The 24,116-nt window shown below is 37.4% G+C and overlaps 1 protein-coding gene across 1 annotated transcript; it reads right to left on the bottom strand.

Annotated features, from left to right (window-relative positions):
• Positions 1 to 4,083: 4,083 nt before the first annotated feature.
• On the bottom strand, positions 4,084 to 8,388 carry LOC149255744 (disease resistance protein Roq1-like). Its single transcript, XM_089460557.1, has 4 exons — positions 7,599 to 8,388; positions 6,408 to 7,473; positions 5,936 to 6,298; positions 4,084 to 5,838 (listed from the first exon to the last, which is right to left on the bottom strand). The coding sequence occupies exons 1-4, from the start codon at positions 8,102 to 8,104 to the stop codon at positions 4,171 to 4,173; spliced, it is 3,603 nt and encodes a 1,200-aa protein (XP_089316683.1). The 5' UTR covers positions 8,105 to 8,388; the 3' UTR covers positions 4,084 to 4,170.
• Positions 8,389 to 24,116: the final 15,728 nt, after the last annotated feature.

Raw genomic sequence — 24,116 nt, 5'->3', positions numbered from 1 at the left:
AATTCAAGTTATATTGATGGTAATTTCCTTACCTTGTATCTCCTAGAATTTGTTGTCTTCAACAAGCTTTCCTTTAATAATCATCCTTAGGGACCACCCCCGTTAGCTTGCTTAGGAGAGAGCTTAAACAAAGAGAGTTGGGAATAGATGAAAACCCCTTATCTGAGCGTTGTGCCTTACAGAATATAGCTTGTGGGGTTGAAATTTTTTCCCGCACTTAGGTGTACATCTTAGGTGAAAACACTACCCATGTGGGAATTTCATCATTCTATTTTATTCCATGATCTACACAAGTAACTTCCTTTTAAGGTTATTTTTATTGGCAGTGAAAAAACTGAAAAGTAGATTGAGAAGTTACTTGAAGAATGTAAGATTTTCCTCAATTCTTCTCGTCATACAAATTATAGAGAATTATTCAAAATTGGGAAACCAGAAGAAGCCTTGAATATCTTTGGCAGAATGATTGAAGTTGGCTTTAAACCAAATTTTATTGCTTATAATAAATGGTTTGGGGTTTTATGCAAAAAGGAGAAATTGGAGGAAGCTTAAAAGCTCGTCCAAGCTATGGTGGAAAGAGGTAAAAAGGTTGATGTTGTGACATATGATGTATTAATAGAGGGGTTTGGCAATGAAGGGAGAGTTGAGGAGGCCAAAAATCTTTTTCTTGAGTTTTTGTGAAAGGGTTGTCTAACTGAGGATTCTTGAGACAAGACTTGGAGGGAAACCACAAGAAACAAATGTTCCTATTATGAATTTTTGTTTGATTTTGGTTTGTTCATAGGTTCCCTTGCATGTTTGTTAGATCTATGTATTTGTCATGCATTTTATAGGTTACGATCTTTCAACTTGCAAAGGCCATAGAGATGTATTTTATAAAACATAGTCCTTTGCTAAAATTAACATTTGGTATCCCTTTGTTAGAATTTTGTTTGTGATCACATACGTTTTAATTGTGGCTATGGGTTTTCCAGCAACAATTACAAACACTTATGGAAAACTTGAATTACACAATGGAAACTCACTATATCAGATGTGTAAAACCAAATAGTGTCCTCAAAACAGGGGTTTTTAATAATTTCAATGCCTTACAACAACTACGTTGTGGTGTAAGTAAATTTTGGCACTTTTTTCTTCAGCTTAAGCTCAAATACATAGCATACATTAAAGGAAGATATATTTATGACCAACATCTTCTTGTCTATAAACTCTGCATTTTCATATTCTAGGGTGTCTTGAAGACAATTTGGATTAGTTGTGATGGATATACCACTAAACGAGCATTTGATGAATTCCTAAATTGTTTGGCATTCTTTCCTTGGAAGTTTGGAGGGGTATAATTTTGCATGCCATGTGCTTCCAAGTTAACGAAGTTCCTTCTCATAAAGTTCGATGTTGTGTTTGAAAAATGATAAACATTTTAGGCTTCACCCTTTGTTGTTATACCTTTTTAATTGGTTGCAACTATGATGAAAAAATTATGTGACAAGGTTATCAAGTTTGTACAAGGTTTTCCTAAGAGCTAGACAGATGGGTGAGTCAGATGCTTAAAGAATTGAAATATTGGGACAAGCAACGAGACTCATCTAGCGCCAAGTTCACACACATCTAGCTAAGATAGAATTTTTTTTGGTACACAATGATGTAATTCATTTCCAAGATTTATGGAGAGGTATTTTGTTCTTGCCTATTTCAAAACCTTTGATCTTTGAGCTTCTATGGTTTGAAATGGGTTGGTTGTTCCTTTTTGCCAATATCTTTGTCTATTGTTTATTCTATTTTTATCTATCTTCAATTATCAATTTTGCATGAATCAATATAAGTTCATTTGTTTCTCATCCGCAAGCTTGCACTTAAGCTTTATGAAGACATGAAGAGGGAGGCTGCTGCAATATAAATACAAAAAGAAATTGTGTGGGCATCAAGCTAGGAGAACCCATTTTAAACATCAATTGTCAGTTATTATTGTCCAGAAATGATTTTGAGCAATGACTTCTCGTAATGAATATTGATTTTGACGACAAAGTAAAGGTGAAATTATTATCCAGGTATGTCATTCTCCTGTAGTAATTAGATGCAAACAATTGTTAATTGATGGCTATTATTTTGAAAATTGAAATACAATTCATTTTACTTGAGAACACAATATGAGCTATATTAATATATGGAGAAAGTTGTCTATGGCAATTCGAATGAAGGAGACAAAAGCTTGACTTTTTGAATTTATGTTTTGTTGCTTGTTAGCTTTGAAAATAGGTTCTATGTGGCAAGGATAGAGTTGGAGGAATGATGAGATTACAAAATGTTAGAGAGATTGTTTTCCTTTTATCACTCAGACTTAATATTTGGATAACTGAAAGATTAATGTCTTTTTCAAGCTAAATGGTGTACATACAAAGCTCATGCATCTTATAAGAAGAAGAAGCAAGCAACACTTGATTTACAGTGTGTCTGGAGATCAAGGATTGCAAGAAAGGAGCTTAAAAAACTTAAGATGTTGAGCTTGTTATCACATCCTTTTCTATCTTATCTCCTTTAAAAATGGTATGTGAAGATTGATCCAATTTTGAATTTTCAAACATAAATATTGCTATTTTTGAGCAAATGCTTCAATTATTATCATAGACATATTTATTTTTTATTGTATATATTAGTGTCTTGTTATCTGATAAGAAGAGACAAGTTGCATTGTCAATTGATTTTGTTATTAAGGTTATGTTTATCTCGATTCATCCACACAATGTCATGCTTTGGGACAATTTCCTTTCACATGCTTCTACAGTAGGTCAAGGTAATGAATTTTTTCTTTTAACTAAGAGATTCTCTTCTTGCAGACTACTAGGGAAACCAGGGCATTAAAGGAAGCAAAGAACAAATTGGAGAAATGTATTGAAGAGATGATATGGCAACTAGATGAGGGTAATATTTCTTCTTTACTTTTGTTAGCTTTTTTGGTTAGATTTCTCAGTTTCTCACAAGATCAAAGTTGTTTGGGTCATGTTGAGAAGTTTTTCTGGGGCTTAGATGTATGCATTATGTGGTACTTTTTGGCCCAAGTTTTATTGCTTTCCCGGGATTCTATGTAAAAGAAAATTTAATCCATATGAAGATTTATGAATTAAATAAAAGTGGTAAGTTATGATATTTTCTTGTATTTCTATCTTAGCTTAAATTTCTACTAAAAGTTTCTTGCCTGTGGTGATAGTTATTTGAAGACACTTTAAATTTACTCTCTAATGATTGTGTCTAGGGATTCCGATCATCTCAATCTGGCTAGGGTATTTCTGGTGGGATGATCAGTAGGTTGGATGATGAGTAGGTCAAGGTCAACAAACATTTCAGTTTGGTTGCTGCAAGAGCATATTTGTATGAACATATCCTTTTATTTTTCCCATTTGGTAAGTCTAGTTTTTTGTGATATAGTAGGGAAAATTAGGGTTTTATTTCTAGCTAGGGTTATGTTATCAAACAACAGTAAACATAAATAATAGAATTATTTTATGAAAAAAATGAATATGAAATCTAATAATAAATATAATCCTTTGAATGAAAATAACATTGCTCTAGGGCTTACTGCCCGTGTCTTGAGAATATATTCAACTAACAATATACATTGCTCATCATATTAAATGGTTGTTATATAAATGATTTTGGATTTAAAATATTATCAATAAAATTGTTTAATTGTTACCATCTATATTAATAATATATATTAAATAATATTTATTACTTTGTATTTTAATATGTTATTCTGATTGTTTATACAAATTATTTTAATATTTATTAATAATTTTTAAATATTTTATGGTTTATTAGTAATTATTAATATTTAATAATAATAATAATTGATATCACCTATTTTATTATATTATTTTACTTATACTAATCTTTTATATATATATAACTAACTCTGGTTAATATAATATTCTTTTTAAATTAAATAATTGAGTGAACATATGTTTCATTAACCATCCTAAATCCATAAACAAATATTATGTGTTTTACTTATATTAATAAACATAATACTCTATATTTTTAAACATTCTATTCTTCCGAATTAATCGTGGAAGCCTCCTCCATCTACGACTAAATCTATGGCAAAGGATTGTCAAATTCATAAAACTTTTTACTTTAATTTACACACTTCTCAATACACAAAGATGATTATCCTTCTCAAATCCTATTGGTACCTGAATTTTCTGTAATCTGAACATCTAAAACATCAGACGACTGAGAGAATTTCAGTTTAGGACACTTATCCAGACTAAAGTTCCACCTTCCATGTTCCACACCTGGCAGCTCCCGTATCTCAGGGCAATCATAAAGAGTTACGGATTTAAGATCTGTAAGCTGCCCCAACCCTTCTATTGTCTCGATCTTTGCACATCCTTTAACAGACAACTCCTCCAATGATATCAAGGCTTCAGCACCTGAGATCTCCTCTATGTTTTCACACCCAGTAAAGCAGAGAGATTTAAGTTTTGGCAGACCACAAAGCCTTCCAATTTTTCTCAATTCCTTACACTCTCGTAAGTAAAGATAATGAAGGTTCGGGCAAACACCTTGAAGGTTTGGGCAAATACCTCCATGAAACACGCATTTGTCCAATGTATTCAACTCTGTTTCTGCTTCTCCTTCAACCCTTCTAAATGGAAGCTCGCGCAGTGGACAATCACATACCGCTAACGATACCAGACTGTTCATCATTTTTTGAGGTAAGTATTCTATCCCACATCTACTTATGTGCAACTGTCTCAACTGAGTCAACAGTCCAAAGGAATCGGGCAAGCATTTCAACCCCGGGCAATCCTCTATCCACAAATTTTCCAACTGAGTCAACTGTCCAAAGGAACCGGACAAGCATTTCAACCCCGGGCAATCCCCTATCTTCAAGTGTCTCAACTGAGTCAACAGTCCAAAGGAATCGGGCAAGCATTTCAACCCCGGGCAATCCTCTATCCACAAATTTTCCAACTGAGTCAACTGTCCAAAGGAACCGGGCAAGCATTTCAACCCCGGGCAATCCCCTATGCTCAAGTGTCTCAACTGAGTCAACAGTCCAAAGGAATCGGGCAAACATTTCAACCCCGGCCAACCATATATCAACAATAATCTCAACTGAGTCAACAGTCCAAAGGAATCGGGCAAGCATTTCAACCCCGGGCAATCCCCTATGCTCAAGCTTCTCAACTGAGTCAACAGTCCAAAGGAATCGGGCAAGCATTTCAACCCCGGGCAATCCTTTATCCTCAAACCTGTCAACTGAGTCAACAGTCCAAAGGAATCGGGCAAGCATTTCAACCCCGGGCAATCCTCTATCCACAAATTTTCCAACTGAGTCAACTGTCCAAAGGAATCGGGCAAGCATTTCAACCCCGGGCAATCCCCTATGCTCAAGTGTCTCAACTGAGTCAACAGTCCAAAGGAATCGGGCAAGCATTTCAACCCCGGGCAATCCTCTATTGAAAAAGATTCCAACTGAGTCAACAGTCCAAAGGAATCGGGCAAGATGGTCAAATTTGAGCAACCTCTCAGAAATAGGTATTGCAGTCCAGCAAGGTTCCCAAAAGAACTTGGAAGCATCTGCAAACTGGAAGCATTTCTCAAATCTATTTTCTGGAGGTTTGCTAGATTTCCCAGTGAATCAGGAAGCGATATCATTTCTGTACAGTTTCTTAACACTAAGTGTTCCAAGGAATGCACATCACATAGTTCTTCCGGCAAAGTTTTGAATGCTGCATGCCTTATGTCAATCTCTACCAAGTTCTTCAGCTGCATTAAGGACTTGGGAAAGCGACAAAGCGGAGCGCAGATACACAGCTTTCGCAACTGTTGAGGCACCTGCAGTGTTTGTGTTTCAACTATCACAAAAACGTCTATGATGATTTTCACTTAGAAAATGAAGTTGAACGCTGAAGGAAGAAAAAAAAACACATACCTGAGATTCACGTTCCCACAATACTCTTAACTTATTTCCTTCCACTTCCAAAACTTTTAAATTCTTCATGGGTATCCAGGAAGGTAGGGAAGAGTGTGTACACTTATACCAGCGGATCCACTGGATCTGTGGTGCTCGGGCCCTCCTCAGTATCCGTTCCAAATAATCACCTTCAGCCGAGACAAGTTGCAAATTCAAAATGCCACAAAAACGGAAATTATCTAAAAGACGCCTCAGATAGTTCCCAAACAACTCAGGACTCCATCTTCTGTACCATGACATCTCACTCATCAGCAAGCGAGTATTGTCTTCATTGAAATTGAGGGGACCATCCATCATAATTCCGCGAACTTCGATGTTTCCCTGTTCATTCATTAAAATTATACAAAGGTTTTTCTTTCTTTCTCAGCAAACAAGTTAGAAACTTAAGTATTCATCTTTAAACAAAAGTTTGAATGATTGCAGCACTTACACATGAGGATCGCTCCAACAAATCATCAATGTTGTTGGGCGTCTGATGCCAAAAACGTCGAGGAATCGCTTCCTCCGCAATATGTCTTCCCATATCTCGGATTTGATCATGCATTTTTACCTTATTTCCATGAAGTTCCAAGAGACACTTATTCTTTAGCTGACCAACTGAACCACAGATTTTTATTACAGTATCTATGTCTTTTCCAGTGAAGAAGCAAGCAATATCTAAGAATATTTCTTGATCCTTTGAACTGAGCGAGTCATAACTGATTTTAAGTCGCTCATATATCTCGGTAGGTAGTGTGTGGTTTAGTCGATTTAATGTGTCTTGCCAATAAGATCTGTCTTCACCAAAGAGCTGTGCACCGAACACCTTCAATGATACTGGTAATCCATCGCAAGCTATCAAAAAACCATCTACCAGATCTGCAACTTCTGGTAGAGGATTTGGCTGATTGAAGGCATGAGAGCAGAAGAGCTTTCTGGAGTGCTCTAAATTTAGCCCCTTTAGCTCGTAGACTGATGTCTCTGCGATTTTTGCTATTTTGAAGATTTTCTTGTCACGAGAGGTGATCAAAATCAAGCTATTGGAGCTAAGAATATCTTTAATTGGGAAAAACGGTTGCAGCTGTCGATCATCATCTACATCATCTAAAATTATAAGAAAGTTATAAGAGGAGGATAGATGCTTTAAAAGCTCCTCTATACCTTCATGAATGTTGTATATTGGCAGGTCCAATCCAGTCAATTCCTTCAGTAGTTTCCTCTGCAAAGAATGTAGAGAGCCATTAGCTGCGTTTTCTCTGACATCGTATAAAAAACACGATCTACTGTAACGGCATCTCCTCTTGCTGAAGTATTGTTTGGCCAGTGTTGTCTTTCCAACACCGCCTTGACCCACAATCCCCACAACGTTGCCCTTTTGCTGCTGCAGAACATTGGTTTCAAATTCCTTCAACTTTTCCTCCAAACCTGTTGGATGTTTGGCCACAAATTTCAATGGTGTTTTGTCAACATGATTCCACACGCGCAGCACGACCGCTTCCAACAGTTCTCCCTCGTCCCTGAATATCAGAGAATAAAACAACTGGTAAAAGGCACTTATATAAAATGTCGCATGCCTAACAATGCATACCTAGATCGGAGAAGAACGGAAGAGGGAAGGAAGTGGTCAGTTTGAGATTCTTACCCATTAAACTGCTTTAACTCGAAACCACTTATGTTTGCAGCAGTGGAGAGAGCTTCTCTCCACTTCTGAATAGTCTCTGAGTCGTATCGATTTTTTTCTTCGTGCTTCCGCAGGGCTTCAGCATACCTTCCATCTTTCCCCGTCCTGCGGAGCTCCCAAGGCTCCACGTTGTAAAACACAGGAAGAATAGTGGCCCCCGTCCTTATCATGCCGATGAGCTCATCCAGACACCATTGAGAGTTCGCATAAGTGGGAGAAAAAACCGCTATGTGAATAGCGGCACTTTGAATTGCGGCTTCTATTTGAGAGGGAAAGGTGCGCCCCTCTTCCAATTCTGGTTTGTCCAAAAACACTCGCAATCCAAACGATGTAAGACGTCTGTAGAGATGACTGGCGAATGTCTTCTTCACATCGGGACCTCTGTGATTGATGAATACCTGATAAGAGGTCGATGGAGAAGAGGAAGAAGCAGCACTGTCATTGTGTTGGGGAGCGGTTTGTGCCATTTGAATGAGAATGGCAGACAGAAAATAAGCAGGTAGATAGATCAGATCGCGGAGCTCACGAGAACTAATCAGCGAGCGTAATTAGATGATTGAAGCGCAGGCGGGTGGATTAAAATGGCGAGACGCCTTGTAAATTTTGTGGAAATTATGCTTCGTCTCAGATGAAGAATTTACCAAATCTCCGTCCACGATCATGAAGTGACAAGGCCAATAATTAAATATTCCACCCCTGGAAATTTCATAGATCTAACGCTGCGCAGTGTAAAGGGCCCATCTAAACATAAAGGATTTATGGGCCCTCGTAGTATATTGACCGACATTGTCAATGTCAATTTCCTGGAAATTATGTCCAGAGTTTTCCAGTGGTAGGAAATTTTGTGGAAATATGTCCAGAGGTTTCCAGTGCCAGGAAATTTCGTGGAAATTGTGTCCACAGGTCTGAATACAAGGATTAATCAACCTTCCAGTGCCAGGAAATTTCTTGGAAATTATGTCCTTAACGGAGTGACTGTAGGTGGGCGCCTACGGTGGCGTACATGTGCTTGGATGGTCAATAAGCATAAGGCTAAATGTTATTTAATGTTTTGTAGTACAAAAAAAGTTTTCAATGTGATAAGACCAGAAAACTTTAGAGTACAAAAAAAGTTTTCAATGTGATAAGACCAGAAAACTTTAGAATGCTGGGAACTTTCGCCATGATAGCAAAGTCATGACTTTATGTGTATTGGCCAACCAATGTAAGAGTCGGTAAGTAAAATTTTCTTGGATGTGTACTCTGCAATCCAATCAAACTATGTAATCAAAATTTTGAGTGGGTTCCGGGGGAGCATTTTCATGGAGGTTGTTAGAGATTTGTTTGTTTGGCAGAGGTCATGACTAATTGTTTGTTATGGTAGATGGGTATAAGATGTGGCATGTATGTGTTTGTGTTTATTTTATATAAGAAAATAATATTTGGATGACAAGAAGTTAAAATATTTTTATATTAGGATTTTTTAGGTGTATTGTATCGATTTTTAAGGTGTATTGTATCCTTAATATAATAGGTTCTTGGGTAGATTTTAGATAGCACTTTGGTAAAGACTAGGTACCAAACAAAGTTCTATTTAAATATAAATGTTGGCAGGTAATGTTAAGAGAAAGGCTTGTGAATGGTATTTTGGTTGAGGATTTGAGAAAACTCTTAAGGGTATTGTTTCAAAGAGAATTGGGTTGAGAATGTGTTAGGAACAATGAATTGGAGGAATTGAGAAGGTAAATTGAAGAACTAGATAATAAACAAATTGGAGATGTTGAAGCTATATTAGACATAGAATTAAAGGATGAGATGGAGGACTAACAAAATGTTGATGAAAGTGACTTAATCAATCATCTGATCTTATTTATGAAGGATAGACTTAATGCAAGGGTGAAAGCTTTTTGATACGATGACAATATGAAAACATAGACTTTCATATAGGAGAAATCAAGTGATACCATGAGCATGAGAATATCAAAGAGCCCAATAGAGTCTATTTTTCAGTAATGAAGTTGAAAGGGCATGTTGCACTCTAGTGGGATGTTGTGTAGAAAGATAGTTGATAAGTAATAGGAGAAGATAAAAACTTGGAAAAAAATGGTGAGTAATAAGAAGGAGAAGTTCTCTCCTAATTATTATCAACAAAGTTTATACAAACAAGCAAAATATTTGAAACAAAAGGAGACCTGTGTCTTGGAGTATATAAAAGAATTCCTCAAACTATCACTAAAATTACGACTTAAAAGAGTTGGAGTATCAAAGTGTAGAAAAGTATGTGAATTGAATGAAGTTCTATATTCCAGATGAGATAAGTACCCATTATTTCTAAAACATGGATTAAGCATATCAAATTGCTTTAAAGGTAGAGGAAAAATTGAATAGGAAGTCGCAGTGGAATTGCAGAGGAAATAATCTTAGAGGCAAAGGAAGAGTGAAGGTTGCAAGAGGACATTCTAGTAAAGCCAACGAACCTGAAGTCTATAGTAGTCAAATTTCCAAGAAAGAAAACCATGTTGCTAAATGTAAAGGGTTTGAAAGAGGCAAGGGTAAGTATGCCATTACTTGCTATAGATGTGGAGTAGAAGGGCACAAGGCATCTAAATTTCCAAAGATGCATATGCTAAGAAGAAGGAATGAGGTCGAGATTCATGTCATTTAGGTAGGTGAGGCCTAAGTTATGGGAGGAAATGTTGTAGTACTACAACATGAAGACGGTGAAAACCTTATGTTTAGAAGGGTGTTGCTCAAGCCTAAAAAGAACACTGAGAATGAACTTGGATAGAGAAAGAGTTTTTAAAACTATACGCAAGGTTTATAATAAATGCTACAATTTTATCATATAGGTCGGGGTACAAAAAATGTGGTGTCCACAAAGGTCATCGATAAGCTAAAATCAAATTGCATCCCTCGTCCAATTCCATATCAATTTTCATGGTTATAGAAGGGTCAACAAATTACTATGACATAATAGGTCTTCTTAGGATTGTTTTTCACATGAAAAAACAAATGACAACCATATTTGTTTGATTGATCACATAGGCTAAAGTTAAAGGGAAAATAACCTTTTTATTTTTTGCTTTGTTTTATTTATGTGATTGATTTTATTTGAAGAATAATATCCTTTCCTCACCATACACAATGTAGCACACACTTTAATTGAAACCATAGTGGACTCCATGACTCCTCGTCAATCTAAATGTTTCTTAAACCTCCCCCCATTACTGGGAGGTGTGTCAGGACTCCCACCATTTAGGCATGGAGGACGTCACACAGCCACTGTTAGGTCCCTATAATACTAGTGATTTCCCAATTACTATTGTCATTTTGGCCCTTATTATTATTGTTGTGCCCCTATTGTCCTCATATCGATATTATTGTGCCCCATAGAAGCCCACTATTGTTATTTTTGTGCCCTTATATTATTATTGTTATGTCGGCCTGATTATATTGTGACCCCATAGACTCCTATATATAGAAAGGAGGTTTTGTCATTTGTATCATCCAAGAATTGTTCATTTGTGTAATGTAAAGGAGTTTCCCCCTTGCAAAGGCTAACTTTTAAGTCTTTTATTTATCTTTTCTTCTATTTTGTGAGTTGGTTGCACAACATTTGGTATCAGAGGTTTGGATTCTAGTGTTTCACTACTCCAAATAGGTCATCATGGAATTTTCTCTATAACATTTGTTATACGACATTTCAGAAGCTGAAATTAAAACCCATTTGAGCATAAATATCCATGAAACTCGGATCTATATTTCAGATTTGGTATCGCTATATTTTAGGATATATGATCCAAGGAAGTTAGGGTTTTTGCAGGCTCCCAAATTATATCTCAAACAAATGACCTGGGGAAAATCGTCATAACTTTCTCTCTAAGCATCAGATTGAAATTTCATAAAAAGATACAGAAAAAAGATGGACTGTAGTTGTTTGTGTATCAGTTTTAGGTCTGAAGGTCAAAATAGTGATACGTGGCACTTCGTACAAGTTTTCTCTACTAAACTAGTCTATAATCAAGTCATCGTGGGAGATTTGGCATAACGATCTCTTGGAGAATCCAATCTTGATCAGACTTATGGGGTTGGAATGAGGGTGCATAGGGCTACCACAGGATTAAATTTCAGACTTGGGAGAACCGTTGTTACATATATACAACAAATTCAATATCAATCTCCTACAAAACCAAAAAAGGTGTGTAGTATTTTTAAAATTTTGCATAAGTTTGGTTTGAAAAATCACTTTGAAGGAATTCAAAGGACATAGTGAAGCATAATTATCATTAATTGATTCCCCCAAGAAAGAAAATGGAAACACCTAGCAAGCAACCTGAAAGTTCTAGCATGACTCATGAAGAAGAGGAGGAAATTGCAACATGATATATCAAAATTACGAGACCAAGAGCAACAAATTTCACTCTCATAAAAAGTACCAGAATCTAAGATGGATGGTTTAAAGAAAGGCGTGGAAGATAAGATGAATGGTGTGGAATCTAATATGGATGGCATGGAAGCTAAGATGGATGGCATGGAAGCTAAGATAGAAGCAAAACTTAAAGACAACATGGAAGATTTGAATATAGATTTGACAAATTTGCTACAAGAAATGCTTACTAATGGCGAAAGGGTAGTAAATGAAAATCATGATGAGAACAAAATAAATGTTAATCATGATTTCATAGACTCTAACATTGGATTGAAGACCCACCACGTCCCAAAGATCGATACGAGGAAGTTTGATGGCAAGGATCCATAACATAGGTACTATAGATGGAGCAATATTTTGATCTCCATAATGTGAAAAACACACAAAACATATGCATTGCAACTTTATATTTGGAACCCAATCAGTTTGTATGGTATCAGTGGCTTTACTTTCGTAAAAAAATTGTCACTTGGGCAATTTTTATGGAAGAAATGATAGCAAATTATGAGGATACAAAAAGCAACAACTTTTTTAGCCAATTGATAAATCTCAAACAAAAGGGTTCAATGATGGAGCACATTGAGGACTTCCAAAAATTCAATATAAGGGTAAAATATATTCCAAAGGAGCATAAGATTGATGTGTTCATAGGGAATTTAAAGGATAACATCCAACATGAGGTTCTCCTTGGGGAACCTAATTCATTGGAGAAGGCATTCAGGTTGGCAAGAAAAATGGAGAGAAAAATGATGGCAACAAGGAAGCCTACCGCTCACAACTATAATGATGGAAGTGTTGTTGTCCCTAGGCTTCCACAACCTACAAGGTTGACACCACAACAATTGGAAGAAAAAAAGAGAAGAAGGGCTTTGTTACAGTTGCGATAGCAGATACACTAAAGGTCATTAGTGTGCTAAGAAGAAATTATTTTACATAGGTTGTGAAGAGGAGGAAGAAAAGGAACAAGAAATGTCAAAAGAAAAGGATATACACCAGGAACAAACCCTAGAGAAAGAAGAAATGACTCTGACCACATCTTGTAATGCATTTTCCAGAATTACCACTCCTCGAACTATCAAGATATAAGGACGTATCAAGAAGAAAAAGGTAATAGTGTTGATTGATTTGAATTGTACCCATAATTTAATTCATTGTAAGATAGTCAAGGAATTGAATTATTTCCTATATCCAGCACCAAAGTGTCAAGTGATGGTTGCAAGTGGAGGAACCATAAATTGCTCTGGAAAGTGCCATAATATCAAGTTATCAATGGGAGAATATGTATTGAATAGCCCAATGCTTTCCATTCTAATGGGTGGTGTTGATGTTGTACTAGGAGTCCAATGGCTACATTTTTTTGGTACGATAACTTTTAATTTTCAAGAACTTTTCATGAAAGTTTTTTCAAAGGAAAAGGAAGTTGAATTAAGGGGTATCATAGGGAAACCGGGAAAGATAATCAACTCTAACGAAATGAAAATGATTCTAAAGAAAGAACAATGAGGCGTAATTTCACAATTATGTTCGCTAGAGGTTCCCGCATCGAAATCATTTATTTCTCCAGATCTCCAAAAAGTCTTGGAAAATCATTACAATGTATTTGAGACTCCCAAAGGCCTCCCACATAATTGTGATCATGATCATGCTATTCATTTGATTCCAGGAAGTGTTCCTAAAAAAATCAGGCCTTACAGATATCCCTATGCCTAAAAGAGTGAAATTGAACGTATGGTTGCAGAAATGTTAGGGGTTGGTATAATTGAACCTAGTCAAAGTTCTTTCTCTGCTCCAATAGTATTGGTGCACAAGAAGGATGGATCATGGTGCATGTGTCCAGATTATAGGGAGCTCAACAAGCCCACTATTAAAGATAAATTTCTCATTCCTGTCATTGATGACTTATTGGATGAATTTCATGGATCAATTTACTTCACCAAGTTGGATCTTCGTTTAGGATATCATCAAATCAAAATGAAGAGTGAAGATATTCCAAAAACAATATTTAGAACTCATGAGGGTCATTATGAATTTTTCGTCATGCCTTTTGGCCTCACCAATGCACCTTCTACATTTCAATGTTTGATGAATTCCATTTTCAAGCCCTTCCTTAGAAAATTTATGTTAGTGTTTTTTGATGATATATTAATCTACAACAAGTATTGGAACGATCATGTTCAACATGTTCACAAGGTGCTCAAACTATTGGAGGAGAAACAATTATATGCAAAAATCTCCAAATGTTTCTTTGGAGTACAAGAGGTGGAATATCTGGGTCATATTGTATCTCATGAAGGTGTTAAGGTAGACCCTAGCAAAATGAAATCCATTAAGGAATGGAAAATCCCCACATCCATAAAGCATCTGCGAGTATTTCTCGAGTTGACAGGGTATTATGGCAAGTTTGTTAAGAATTATGGGAGAATAGCAACACCTCTAACAATATTATTGAAGAAAGATGCATTTTCATGGACTACAGAAGCAACAAAGGCCTTTGAACATCTTAAAGAGGCAATGTTCCAAGAACCATTCTTAGCTACGTCGGACTTCAAAAAAACCTTTATTGTGGAATGTGATGCCTCAAGAAATGGAATTGGTGTTGTTTTAATGCAAGAAGAAAGGCCCATTTCTTTTGAAAGTTGTCCAATCAAAGGAAAGTATTTACACAAAGCTATTTATGAGAAGGAAATATTGGCAATACTACATGCACTTAATAAATTGTGACCCTACCTAATGGGAAGACAGTTCAACGTAAAAAGGGATCATGATAGTCTTAAATACTTTTTAAAACAAAGATTATCTTCAAAAGAGCAGCAAAAATGGGTCACAAAGATGTTGGGTTATGACTTTGAAATCATCTACAAAAAAGGGAAGCAAAATGTTGTGGCAGATGCACTCTCAAGAAAGGATGAGGATGTGGAAGCATTGCTTTGCGTCATTTCTATTATCCAACCAGATTGGATAAACGAAGCAAGTGATGAATGGAAGAATGATGAAGAAGTGTGGGCACTCATTCAAAAGTTCAACAAGATCCTAGTACATCTGATACATTTAGCTAGAAAAATGATTCATTATGGTACAAATATTGCTTATACCTATGTAAGAATTCCCAACTCAAACAAAATATTCTTATGGAATTGCACACCATTCCCTTAGGAGGGCACTCAGGATTTTTAAAAACTTACCACATGGTTAAGAAGGAATTTTTTTGGGATGACCTTAAACTGATATTCAAAAGTTTGTGGAGGAATGTTTGGTTTTCCAACAAAATAAAGTTGAAAAAATTAAGACCCCAGGTCTATTACAACCTTTATCCATTCCAAGCCAACATTAGGAGGAGGTTTTAATGGATTTTATCACATGTTTACCCAAGTATGAAGGAAAGAGTGTCATCATGGTGGTAGTTGACATACTTACCAAGTATGCACACTTTTATGCATTATCTCATCCATGTAAAGCCAATACGGTTTCTACTGCATTTATGGAAACAATTCAAAAGCTACATGGAAACCCAAAGATTATCGTAAGCAAGAGAGATCCCATTTTCACTGAAATTTTTTGGACATAATTATTTTCTTGTCTTGGTTCTCAGTTAGCTCATAGCTCATCTTATCATGCTCAATCTAATGGGAAAACTGAGATAGTAAACAAATGTTTGGAAGGATATATTTGTTTCTTTGTATCTGATAAAAAGAAACAATGGGTCAAATGGTTGCCTCTGTTTGACTGGTGGTATAACGCTTCCTTCCATACTGCAGCAAAAATGACCCCATTTATGGCATTTTATGGATATCATCCAATGTCCATCACATCATATTTAAGAGAAAATTCGAAGGTTCAAGCAGTGGAAGATCACATTGAGCATCAACAAAAATTTCTTCAACTCTTAAAGGATAACCTCACTTTGGCGCAAAATATAATGAAACAATAGGCATATCAACATCGTAGCGAAGGAAGTCTTGATGTAGGTGATTGGGTATTTCTATGGCTACAACCATATAAACAAATGTCCCTAAAGCAAGCTAAGAAGGATAATAAATTATCACCAAAGTATTATGGTCTGTATAAGGTGTTGCAAAACATTGGTACTATGGCATACAAATTGGAGCTTCCTACAACTTCCTGAGTGCACCCAGTTTTCCATGTTTTATACTTAAAGAAGGTTATAGGTGACAAGCTCCCAGTTCAAACAATATTGCCAGAACTTGACGAGGAAAGAAAATCATATTGGAACCTGAAGCAGTCAGAAAAACAAGAACTTGACAGCTACAAAATCGATCAATTTCGGAGTATCTCATCAAGTGGAAGAACTTATCCACTAAAGATTCCACATGGGAGGATGAGAATTTTATACAAAAGCATCCAAAACTACTCAAGTGTTGAGGACAATTTTTTTTAAGGAGAGGGGCATGTTAGGTCCCTATAATACTAGTGATTCCCCCATTACTATTGTCATTTTGACCCTTATTGTTATTTTTTTCCCCTATTGTTTCCATATTGATATTATTGCGCCCCATAGAAGCCCACTATTGTTATTTTTGTGCCCGTATAGTATTATTGTTATGTCGGCCTGATTATATTGTGACCCCTTAGACTCATATATATAAAAAGGAGGTTTTCTCATTTGTATAATCCAAGAATTGTTCATTTGTGTAATGTAAAGGAGGTTCCCCCTTGAAGAAACTGGTTTTGAAGTCGTTGATCTATATTTTCTTCTATTTTGGGAGTTGGTTGCATAACAACCACCATTATAGAATCTTCCTTTATTGGTGCATCTTTTCTCAGGAACCCTCCCCATCAAATCACACCCTTCATGACCCCACAAGGATTCCCACATACTACCCCTTTGGGGAGCCCACATACCACTCCTCTAGATAGTCCGCAAGATACCTATCGAGGTATTTCTCATGAAACTTCCCCATAGAGGACCCATTTACATATAGCTATCCAAAATCATTTCGCGATGGCTGATAACTCACAGATCCCATTCTTAACTTCTTTAAACCTATCATATTTGAGTAAGCTAACCAATGACCTGATTGCCCATAGCTAGAATTGGTCAGCTATGCCCACCAAGATCCCTTCATACATTCTGAAATTTGAAGGGGAGAAGAAGACCCAAGAAACTATGTCATGACTTTTCACTTGTGGTGTTCATCTAATAGTATCACAGATGATACTATTTGATTACGACTATTTCAACACACCCTTACTATGCCTGTAGAGAAACGGTACATTGACCAACCTTCTACGTCACATGGAAACTTCAGCTCACTAGCTACAACTTTCCTCACATTTTTTCAGCTCCTGATTCGTCACGATTCAAGCCTAGAAATCCTCACCTACTTTAAACAAACATTTTTTTCCCACATATCAGATCATATACATGAATTGCAAAAACATCGTAGCTTGTGTAAAGCACAGTTTGAACACAAAGTCATCCTCGACTTGTTTTTTAGATCCCTCACATCAGAAATTTCAAAAGACGTGGAAAATCATCCCTGCATAACAAGGAAGGAACCATTGGAAAAGCTCAATAGTTATAGCTTATATACACCTAGTCTAGATACATCTTTTATGTTCTTCCAAACTCCCTACACTTGTAAATTTCTCTTATGTGATTTCTACCAAAAGACTTTTCTTAACACATCCAATGTCATTGATGGATTGATTGGGTCTATAACCCAAAACCAACTCAACAACACCTACCAATACCCTGGATACTCATTCATTGGCTAAGAATTTAATGCTACACAAAACACACCACCATTGTAGCATATAGGATACTACCTCGGTCAACCCACACCGATGCAGATTATGGTCAGTAGGGTTAACCAATATCATCCCCTCATAGAGGATCATATCTTCCTCCATAGGGAAACCAATACTCGTCTAGTAATACAGATTTAATTTTATCTTCCTAGAAACCATATACCAATCAGGGACAAGGAAATCGATATTCTCCTTTCCCCACACAACAACAGAATAACCCACCAATGCAAAATAACGCAAGGGTTAATCTAGTGCAACCTTCTCTCACTCAACAACAATAATCGGAGGAGTAGTTGAACCCAACTAACCTCCATAATGTTGCTAATAAAAAAACAAAGAGAAAGCGAAAGGGAAAACCCAAACAGGGGTGCAACAACCACTAGCAACCCCCATGGGCACCAGTAAGGGGTAACCCTAGCTGGAATAAAAAATAGGGATCGAACAACAACAACAACCCATTGAATCAAAACAAGAACACAAGTCTACAGACTAATAATTCATGTGTTATATGTGGGGAATACAGTCACAACACCCATCATTCTCCTCAATGCCTTGATTTAAAAAGGATACAGGACAATAGGGGAAATGAGGTCAACAAATTGTAATAATGCAAGGCTTTTTCCCCCATTAGGGAATGGTTAGCACTCAAAAATAATCATCCCACCCAAATCATTCTGGAGGGAACCCCCATAACAATTCTAATCACTATAGTTTCATGACATGAGAAGATATCCTCTTGCAAATGTGAAATAGAAGGTATGAATCTCCCTCAGAGCCCAACCCTTCCACCTCAACCATGGAAATACCTACATAGTCATTGACCATTCCTCGAATTCCTATAGAACCTATTCCAAATATGTCCAAAGGACCTTTATGTTGAGAAAGACATAACTCAAAAGCTTCCCATAGCTACAACATAGTCAACAACTTAATGCAATCACCATCAACTATGTTAGCATTAGAGGTTCTGAAAACATTCCCAACCCAACGGAAAGCCTTACTTTCCACTCTAGGTGAAATTGACCCATTTGATTATCACCTAATGTTCTTCGACTTGGATAAAGCTACCCCATGACTATGGTCAATCATTTCTTTCCAAATTCTAGTATCAGTCCAAAACATCACCATCCATCGTTGCATTACCGACAAAGGGTCATCCACATGTATAATGTCTAAATCTATTTGGCAGAAACTGGGATCCCCTAAACTCAAGCCTTATCACATCATTCTTAGAGCATATGAAGGGTGCCCTTCAGCCCACATAAGCCTATACCCTAGCGTGTCAGTATAGTTGGCCGACAAGACCATGTTAATAGATATCGAAGTACTAGATGCCCAATTGGATTACAATATCATGTTGGGCTAAAGTTACATGTATGAGATGTTAGAAATCACCTCATCTGTGTTCAGGGTAATGATGTTCCCCCATGATGGAAAAATCATTGCAACAGATCAGCTCACATATTATTAGAAGAAGACATTACCTGCACCCGATGGTGTGCCACCTTTAGTCTCATCTTCTAATGAAAGGATCACCACTTACACTGAACTTAACCCTCGCCAATTTAAGTCATAAACACTCCTAGGCACATTCCCAAGAGACACTCCTATGATAGAGGAAATTCCCCCAACCATAGGACCACTGGTGTGCATGATGACTTCGTCAAACACCCACCAAGCTGAAAACCAGTTATGGATACTAACAAGAATGTTGTTACCAATCCGAATGTCTAACCATATTCCATAACTCAAACACCCTTCTTATTTCCCCCACTTGGCTTCGTCTCACACCAAGTCTTCGCAATGCTCTTGTTGCCCCATATCGCTCTCGCGATACCAATCTGGTATTTGGCCCCTCATGCCACGATAGCAAGCTCAGGAATCACTCCAATGGGCATCAATCCTATTCCTCCTTTGGATAGCATGATACCATAAGCATCTCCTACACCACAAGCAGTGCCTATACCAACACTAGTCGGTGCTAGAACAAGGGATAAGAAAAAGGGTAAAAAGGTGGAAGCTTAAAACACTCCCTCCGCTAGGGTCCCTCAACCATGTGCTTTGTGTGAAACAGTTGGGCACCCCATCAATAGGTGCCTCGAGTTAAACAAGCTCAAATATCTTTTTCATGCCCCAAAAATGCCAATGAACCCTCCTCCCCTTGCCTAATAAAAGAGCACATCCACATTTAATAAGGCATTGCACATAGACCACGCATTCGCCATATGTGTGGAATACATGAATTACATTCATCATTGCCCCAAAATCCCATATCGAGATGCATAAGGTGCACTCACCCAAACCAATACCCCATTATTCCTAGTAGAGGATGGATCCAAAAACATTTTTTATGTTGCAAAGGAAGAAGATTCTTTCTTCTATCCCTCATCTCATCCGTCAACCTCTCACTATGATCAGATGCAACCCAAACCAACGACACCCCAACTAGCGCCCACTTTCTCTTTATGCAATGTATCAGATCATTTTATTAGCCAATGTCCTGAATTAAGGGCCTTTAACAGATTATATCCAATTACCCACATCACTCAAAGCACCGAACCTAGGCACAAAAGTCACACTTGCCATATTTGTGTAGGAAATCATGATGTACAACATTGTCCCCACATTTCTTGAGTTCATTCTTTGTTAGGATTCATTCAGTGATTTATTGCTAAGAATTCTGATTTAGTCGGATCAGATATTGAACAATCAAATCATACCCCACCATTAAGGAATGAAGCATCTAGGTCCATTTTAAGTGTTTTTGAGGAGAAACATCCACCAACAGTGCAACAAGGCCCCCATCATTACATCTCTCCCCACCATCATCAATCTAGATCGGGAAAAAATGATCTAAGGTTGTCTGGAAAAAACTATCACCCCTCACATGTGTCCTATGTGATAAACCCAACCATTTGGTAAATCAATGTCATGAATTGAGTAAGTTTAATGACATCTTTCGCTTAATGGTCCAAATTCCACAAATCCATCTCTCCAATCAAGAGAAAATCACACGTTATTGTCGCATATGCTCTCAATCACATCATACGAGGAATTGTTAATACCTTCCACATTTTCACGCAACGAGAGAAGCACTAAGGAAAACCCACACTAGGAAGTCATGTCACGTCAATACTAAGATCCAAATATGGATACCACCCTAGGATGTCCCATCCCATGATGTCAACCAGGCGTTAACGTCTCATACTATGAGCAGTACCTCCACCCACTCTATCTATTCAGTTAGTTCTAGTCTGGTGTGCAGTATTTGTGCCAGTACCTCTCACATCATCGAGATGTGTCATATGTTACAAACATTTCGCTAACTTAAGATTCAGCATCAAACTCCCACTAAGGAAGCTACTTTTTCCCCTTATACACCAACAAGAATGAAATAACTTCATCCCATGTGGCATCAACCCACCATAACTAAAATTATACCACCACCTAATGCTGACGACACACACCACCATATACGATTCATTTCCTCATCTGTAGGAACCATGATCCATGATGTCACCTCATCATTTTTTGGTGTTGAGACCACAAAATTCACCTCACTAGCGGTAACACCACCGACGGTGCAGACCCATCCCATCGGCACTTTGTCAACCTCGATTGGTTCTACAGCGCCAACCAATGAATCATATTCTTTCTTGTTGACCAGCACAACCAGGTTTGAATCCCAAGCTCAAGACCTAGCGCAACCCAAGTCAAAACTAGATAATCTTTTTCACTCAGATGAATATATTCTAGAAGCCATGACCGAACCTGAATGTCCTTGGGATGCCACATACCATCGTTCATTTTTTCTACCCGAAAAAACATTTGTACCCACTAGTGCACCAACCCACGATATATGTGCCACCGAGTCAAATTATTTCCTCCCACTAGGAAAGGTCAATTGGTTCAAAAATCCCATCCTAGAACCCAATGCATTTGAGGAAGGAAACATGTCAAATATTTCACCTACCATCAAGGTTAATATTTCAAACAAACTTGGAAAATTCAAAGATAGCTTCCTGGGGGCAGTATGCTCTCCAGAAGAAATAACCGCATACACATCCTTGTTCAAAGAATACAGGGATATTTTTGTATGTGATTACTCTAAGATGCCAGGCATCAGTCCCACCATTGTGGAACATCATATTGACACGTGGCATGATGCCCATCCCATTAGGCATAAACAATGACAGTACATCCTTCTAAGGCCGAAGCAATCAAACAGGAAATCAATAAACTCCACAAATTTGGGTTCATCTATCTTATCGCTTACATGTCTTGGGTTTCTAACCCTATACCCATCATGAAAAAATAGGGCACCATCCGCTTTTGTACTGATTTTAGATATCTAAGCAAATCTTGTCCCAAAGACAATTACCTAACACCATTCATCAACCACGTAATCTACTCTTGCGCCAATCACGAGGCCCTATCCTGTATGGACGGGTTCTCTGGGTATAACCAAATCCAAATTTTCCAAACAAATTAGTACAAAGAAACATTTACAACCCCTTGAAGTACATTCGCATACCAAGTTATGCCTTTTGGTCTTAAAAATGATGGCACCACCTTCTAATGAGCCACGAACTACATCTTCCATGATTTATCTCATCTTATCCTCACATATATGGATGATCTTATAGTATGATCCAAGAAGTGTGCTAACCATCAAGAGGATCTTTGTGTCGTATTTCAAAGATGTCGACAATATAGCCTATTCTTGAACCCTCTCAAGTGTGTATTATGTGTCAATTTTAGAAGACTATTGGGTTTCATAGTTTCTGAGAAAAGTATTAGAGTCAACCCTCTCAAAGTCCAAGCCATTACAGAGGTACCACCTCCAAAAACATTAAAACAGTTACAAATCTTGCAGGGTAAGGCCAATTTCTTACAATGTTTTGTTCCCAATTACGCTACTTGCACACAAGGTTTCCTGTTCCTCCTTCGTCAGGATAATACCTTCCATTGGGATGATCAAGATCAAAAATTATTTGAAGCTTTAAAAGATGCATTATCTCAATCTCCTTTGATTAGCACACCTGAACACAACAAAGACTATACCCTATACCTATCAGCATCAAATGTAGCCATCACTAGGGTGTTAGTCCAGAACGGATCAAATAAAAAGGAGCACATAATTTATTACGTTAGAAAGAACTTATCTGGGCTTGCATTAAAGTATGAAACAAAATAAAAAACTACCTTAGCTCTCGTACATTCTGTACAAAATCTTCGACATTATATCATCCTTCAGACCACTATCATAATAGCAGCTATTAACCCCATGAAGTATCTTCTCACTCTTCGTATGATTAACCACAAATATGCTTGATGGATTTTTATTCTACCAAATTTGATCTACAGTTTAATTATCCTAAGAGAAATAAGGCGATCATCCTCGCTGAGTTCGTCACATATCTCCCAAAAAAGACCCAAGGCTCTCTTATTAATGATGCTCTTCTTGATTAACATCTACTTTTGGTATCAATGGACAACCCCTGGTACAGTGACATCCTCCACTTTTTACGAAATCAAAGTTCAAACCCCAGCTTACCTACGACGATTGGAGGGGCATACGCCACTAGGCCCCTCGTTGCCTTCTTCTGGGGGATGTACTATATCAACAAGGCATCGACATCATCCTACGTTGATGCCTCAACCACCAACAAATTGAGCAAGCCTTAAATGATTTCCACAACAGGGGCTTGTGGTTGCCACCTCTCAGGATGGCCACCACCCAAAAAATCCTTCATGTCAGTTATTTCTAACCCACCCTCTTCCATGATTGCATACAAGCAATCAAAATATGTGAGCAATTCCAACAATACACTCATAAGGCACAAGCACCACCCGCTCCCCTACATCCATTCATCGTGTTCAGCCCCTTATGCAAGTGGGGCATCGACTTCATGACATGTAACCCCCCATCGTCCAACAACCACAAGTAAATTGTGGTTTTCATTGACTACTTTACCAAATGGGAAAAATAAATGCCCACATATAATAACATCGCATAAATTGCAGCATGGTTTTTATTTAACCATGTCATAACACAGTTCGGTGTTCCTAAGGAGTTGGTTTTGTACCATGGTAAACATTTTGAGAACGAAATCTTTCAAGTGCTATCCCAACACCTTGGTTTCTCTCACGAGTTTGCTTCACCATACTTTCCTCAAGCCAACGGTCAAGTAGACGCTGTAAACAAGGTTCTCAAAACCATGTTGCAGTGCATGGTGAACAATCACAAAACCAATTGGCAACATGTGGTTTTCTTGGCCCTGTGGACATACCGCACAATA

Source organism: Pinus tabuliformis, chromosome 7 (genome assembly GCF_031772625.1).
Source record: "Pinus tabuliformis cultivar Carrire ecotype Pingquan chromosome 7, CPIR1, whole genome shotgun sequence".
NCBI lineage: Eukaryota > Viridiplantae > Streptophyta > Pinopsida > Pinales > Pinaceae > Pinus > Pinus tabuliformis.
This window is presented reverse-complemented; position numbering and strand designations above follow the sequence as displayed.

Coding starts and splice junctions, on each gene's coding strand:
- LOC149255744 (XM_089460557.1), bottom strand. CDS start 8,104: ATGGCACAAACCGCTCCCCAACACAATGACAGTGCTGCTTCTTCCTCT. Junction 7,474..7,598: donor GAGTTAAAGCAGTTTAATGG/GTAAGAATCTCA, acceptor TCTGATATTCAG/GGACGAGGGAGAACTGTTGG. Junction 6,299..6,407: donor TGTTGGAGCGATCCTCATGT/GTAAGTGCTGCA, acceptor ATGAATGAACAG/GGAAACATCGAAGTTCGCGG.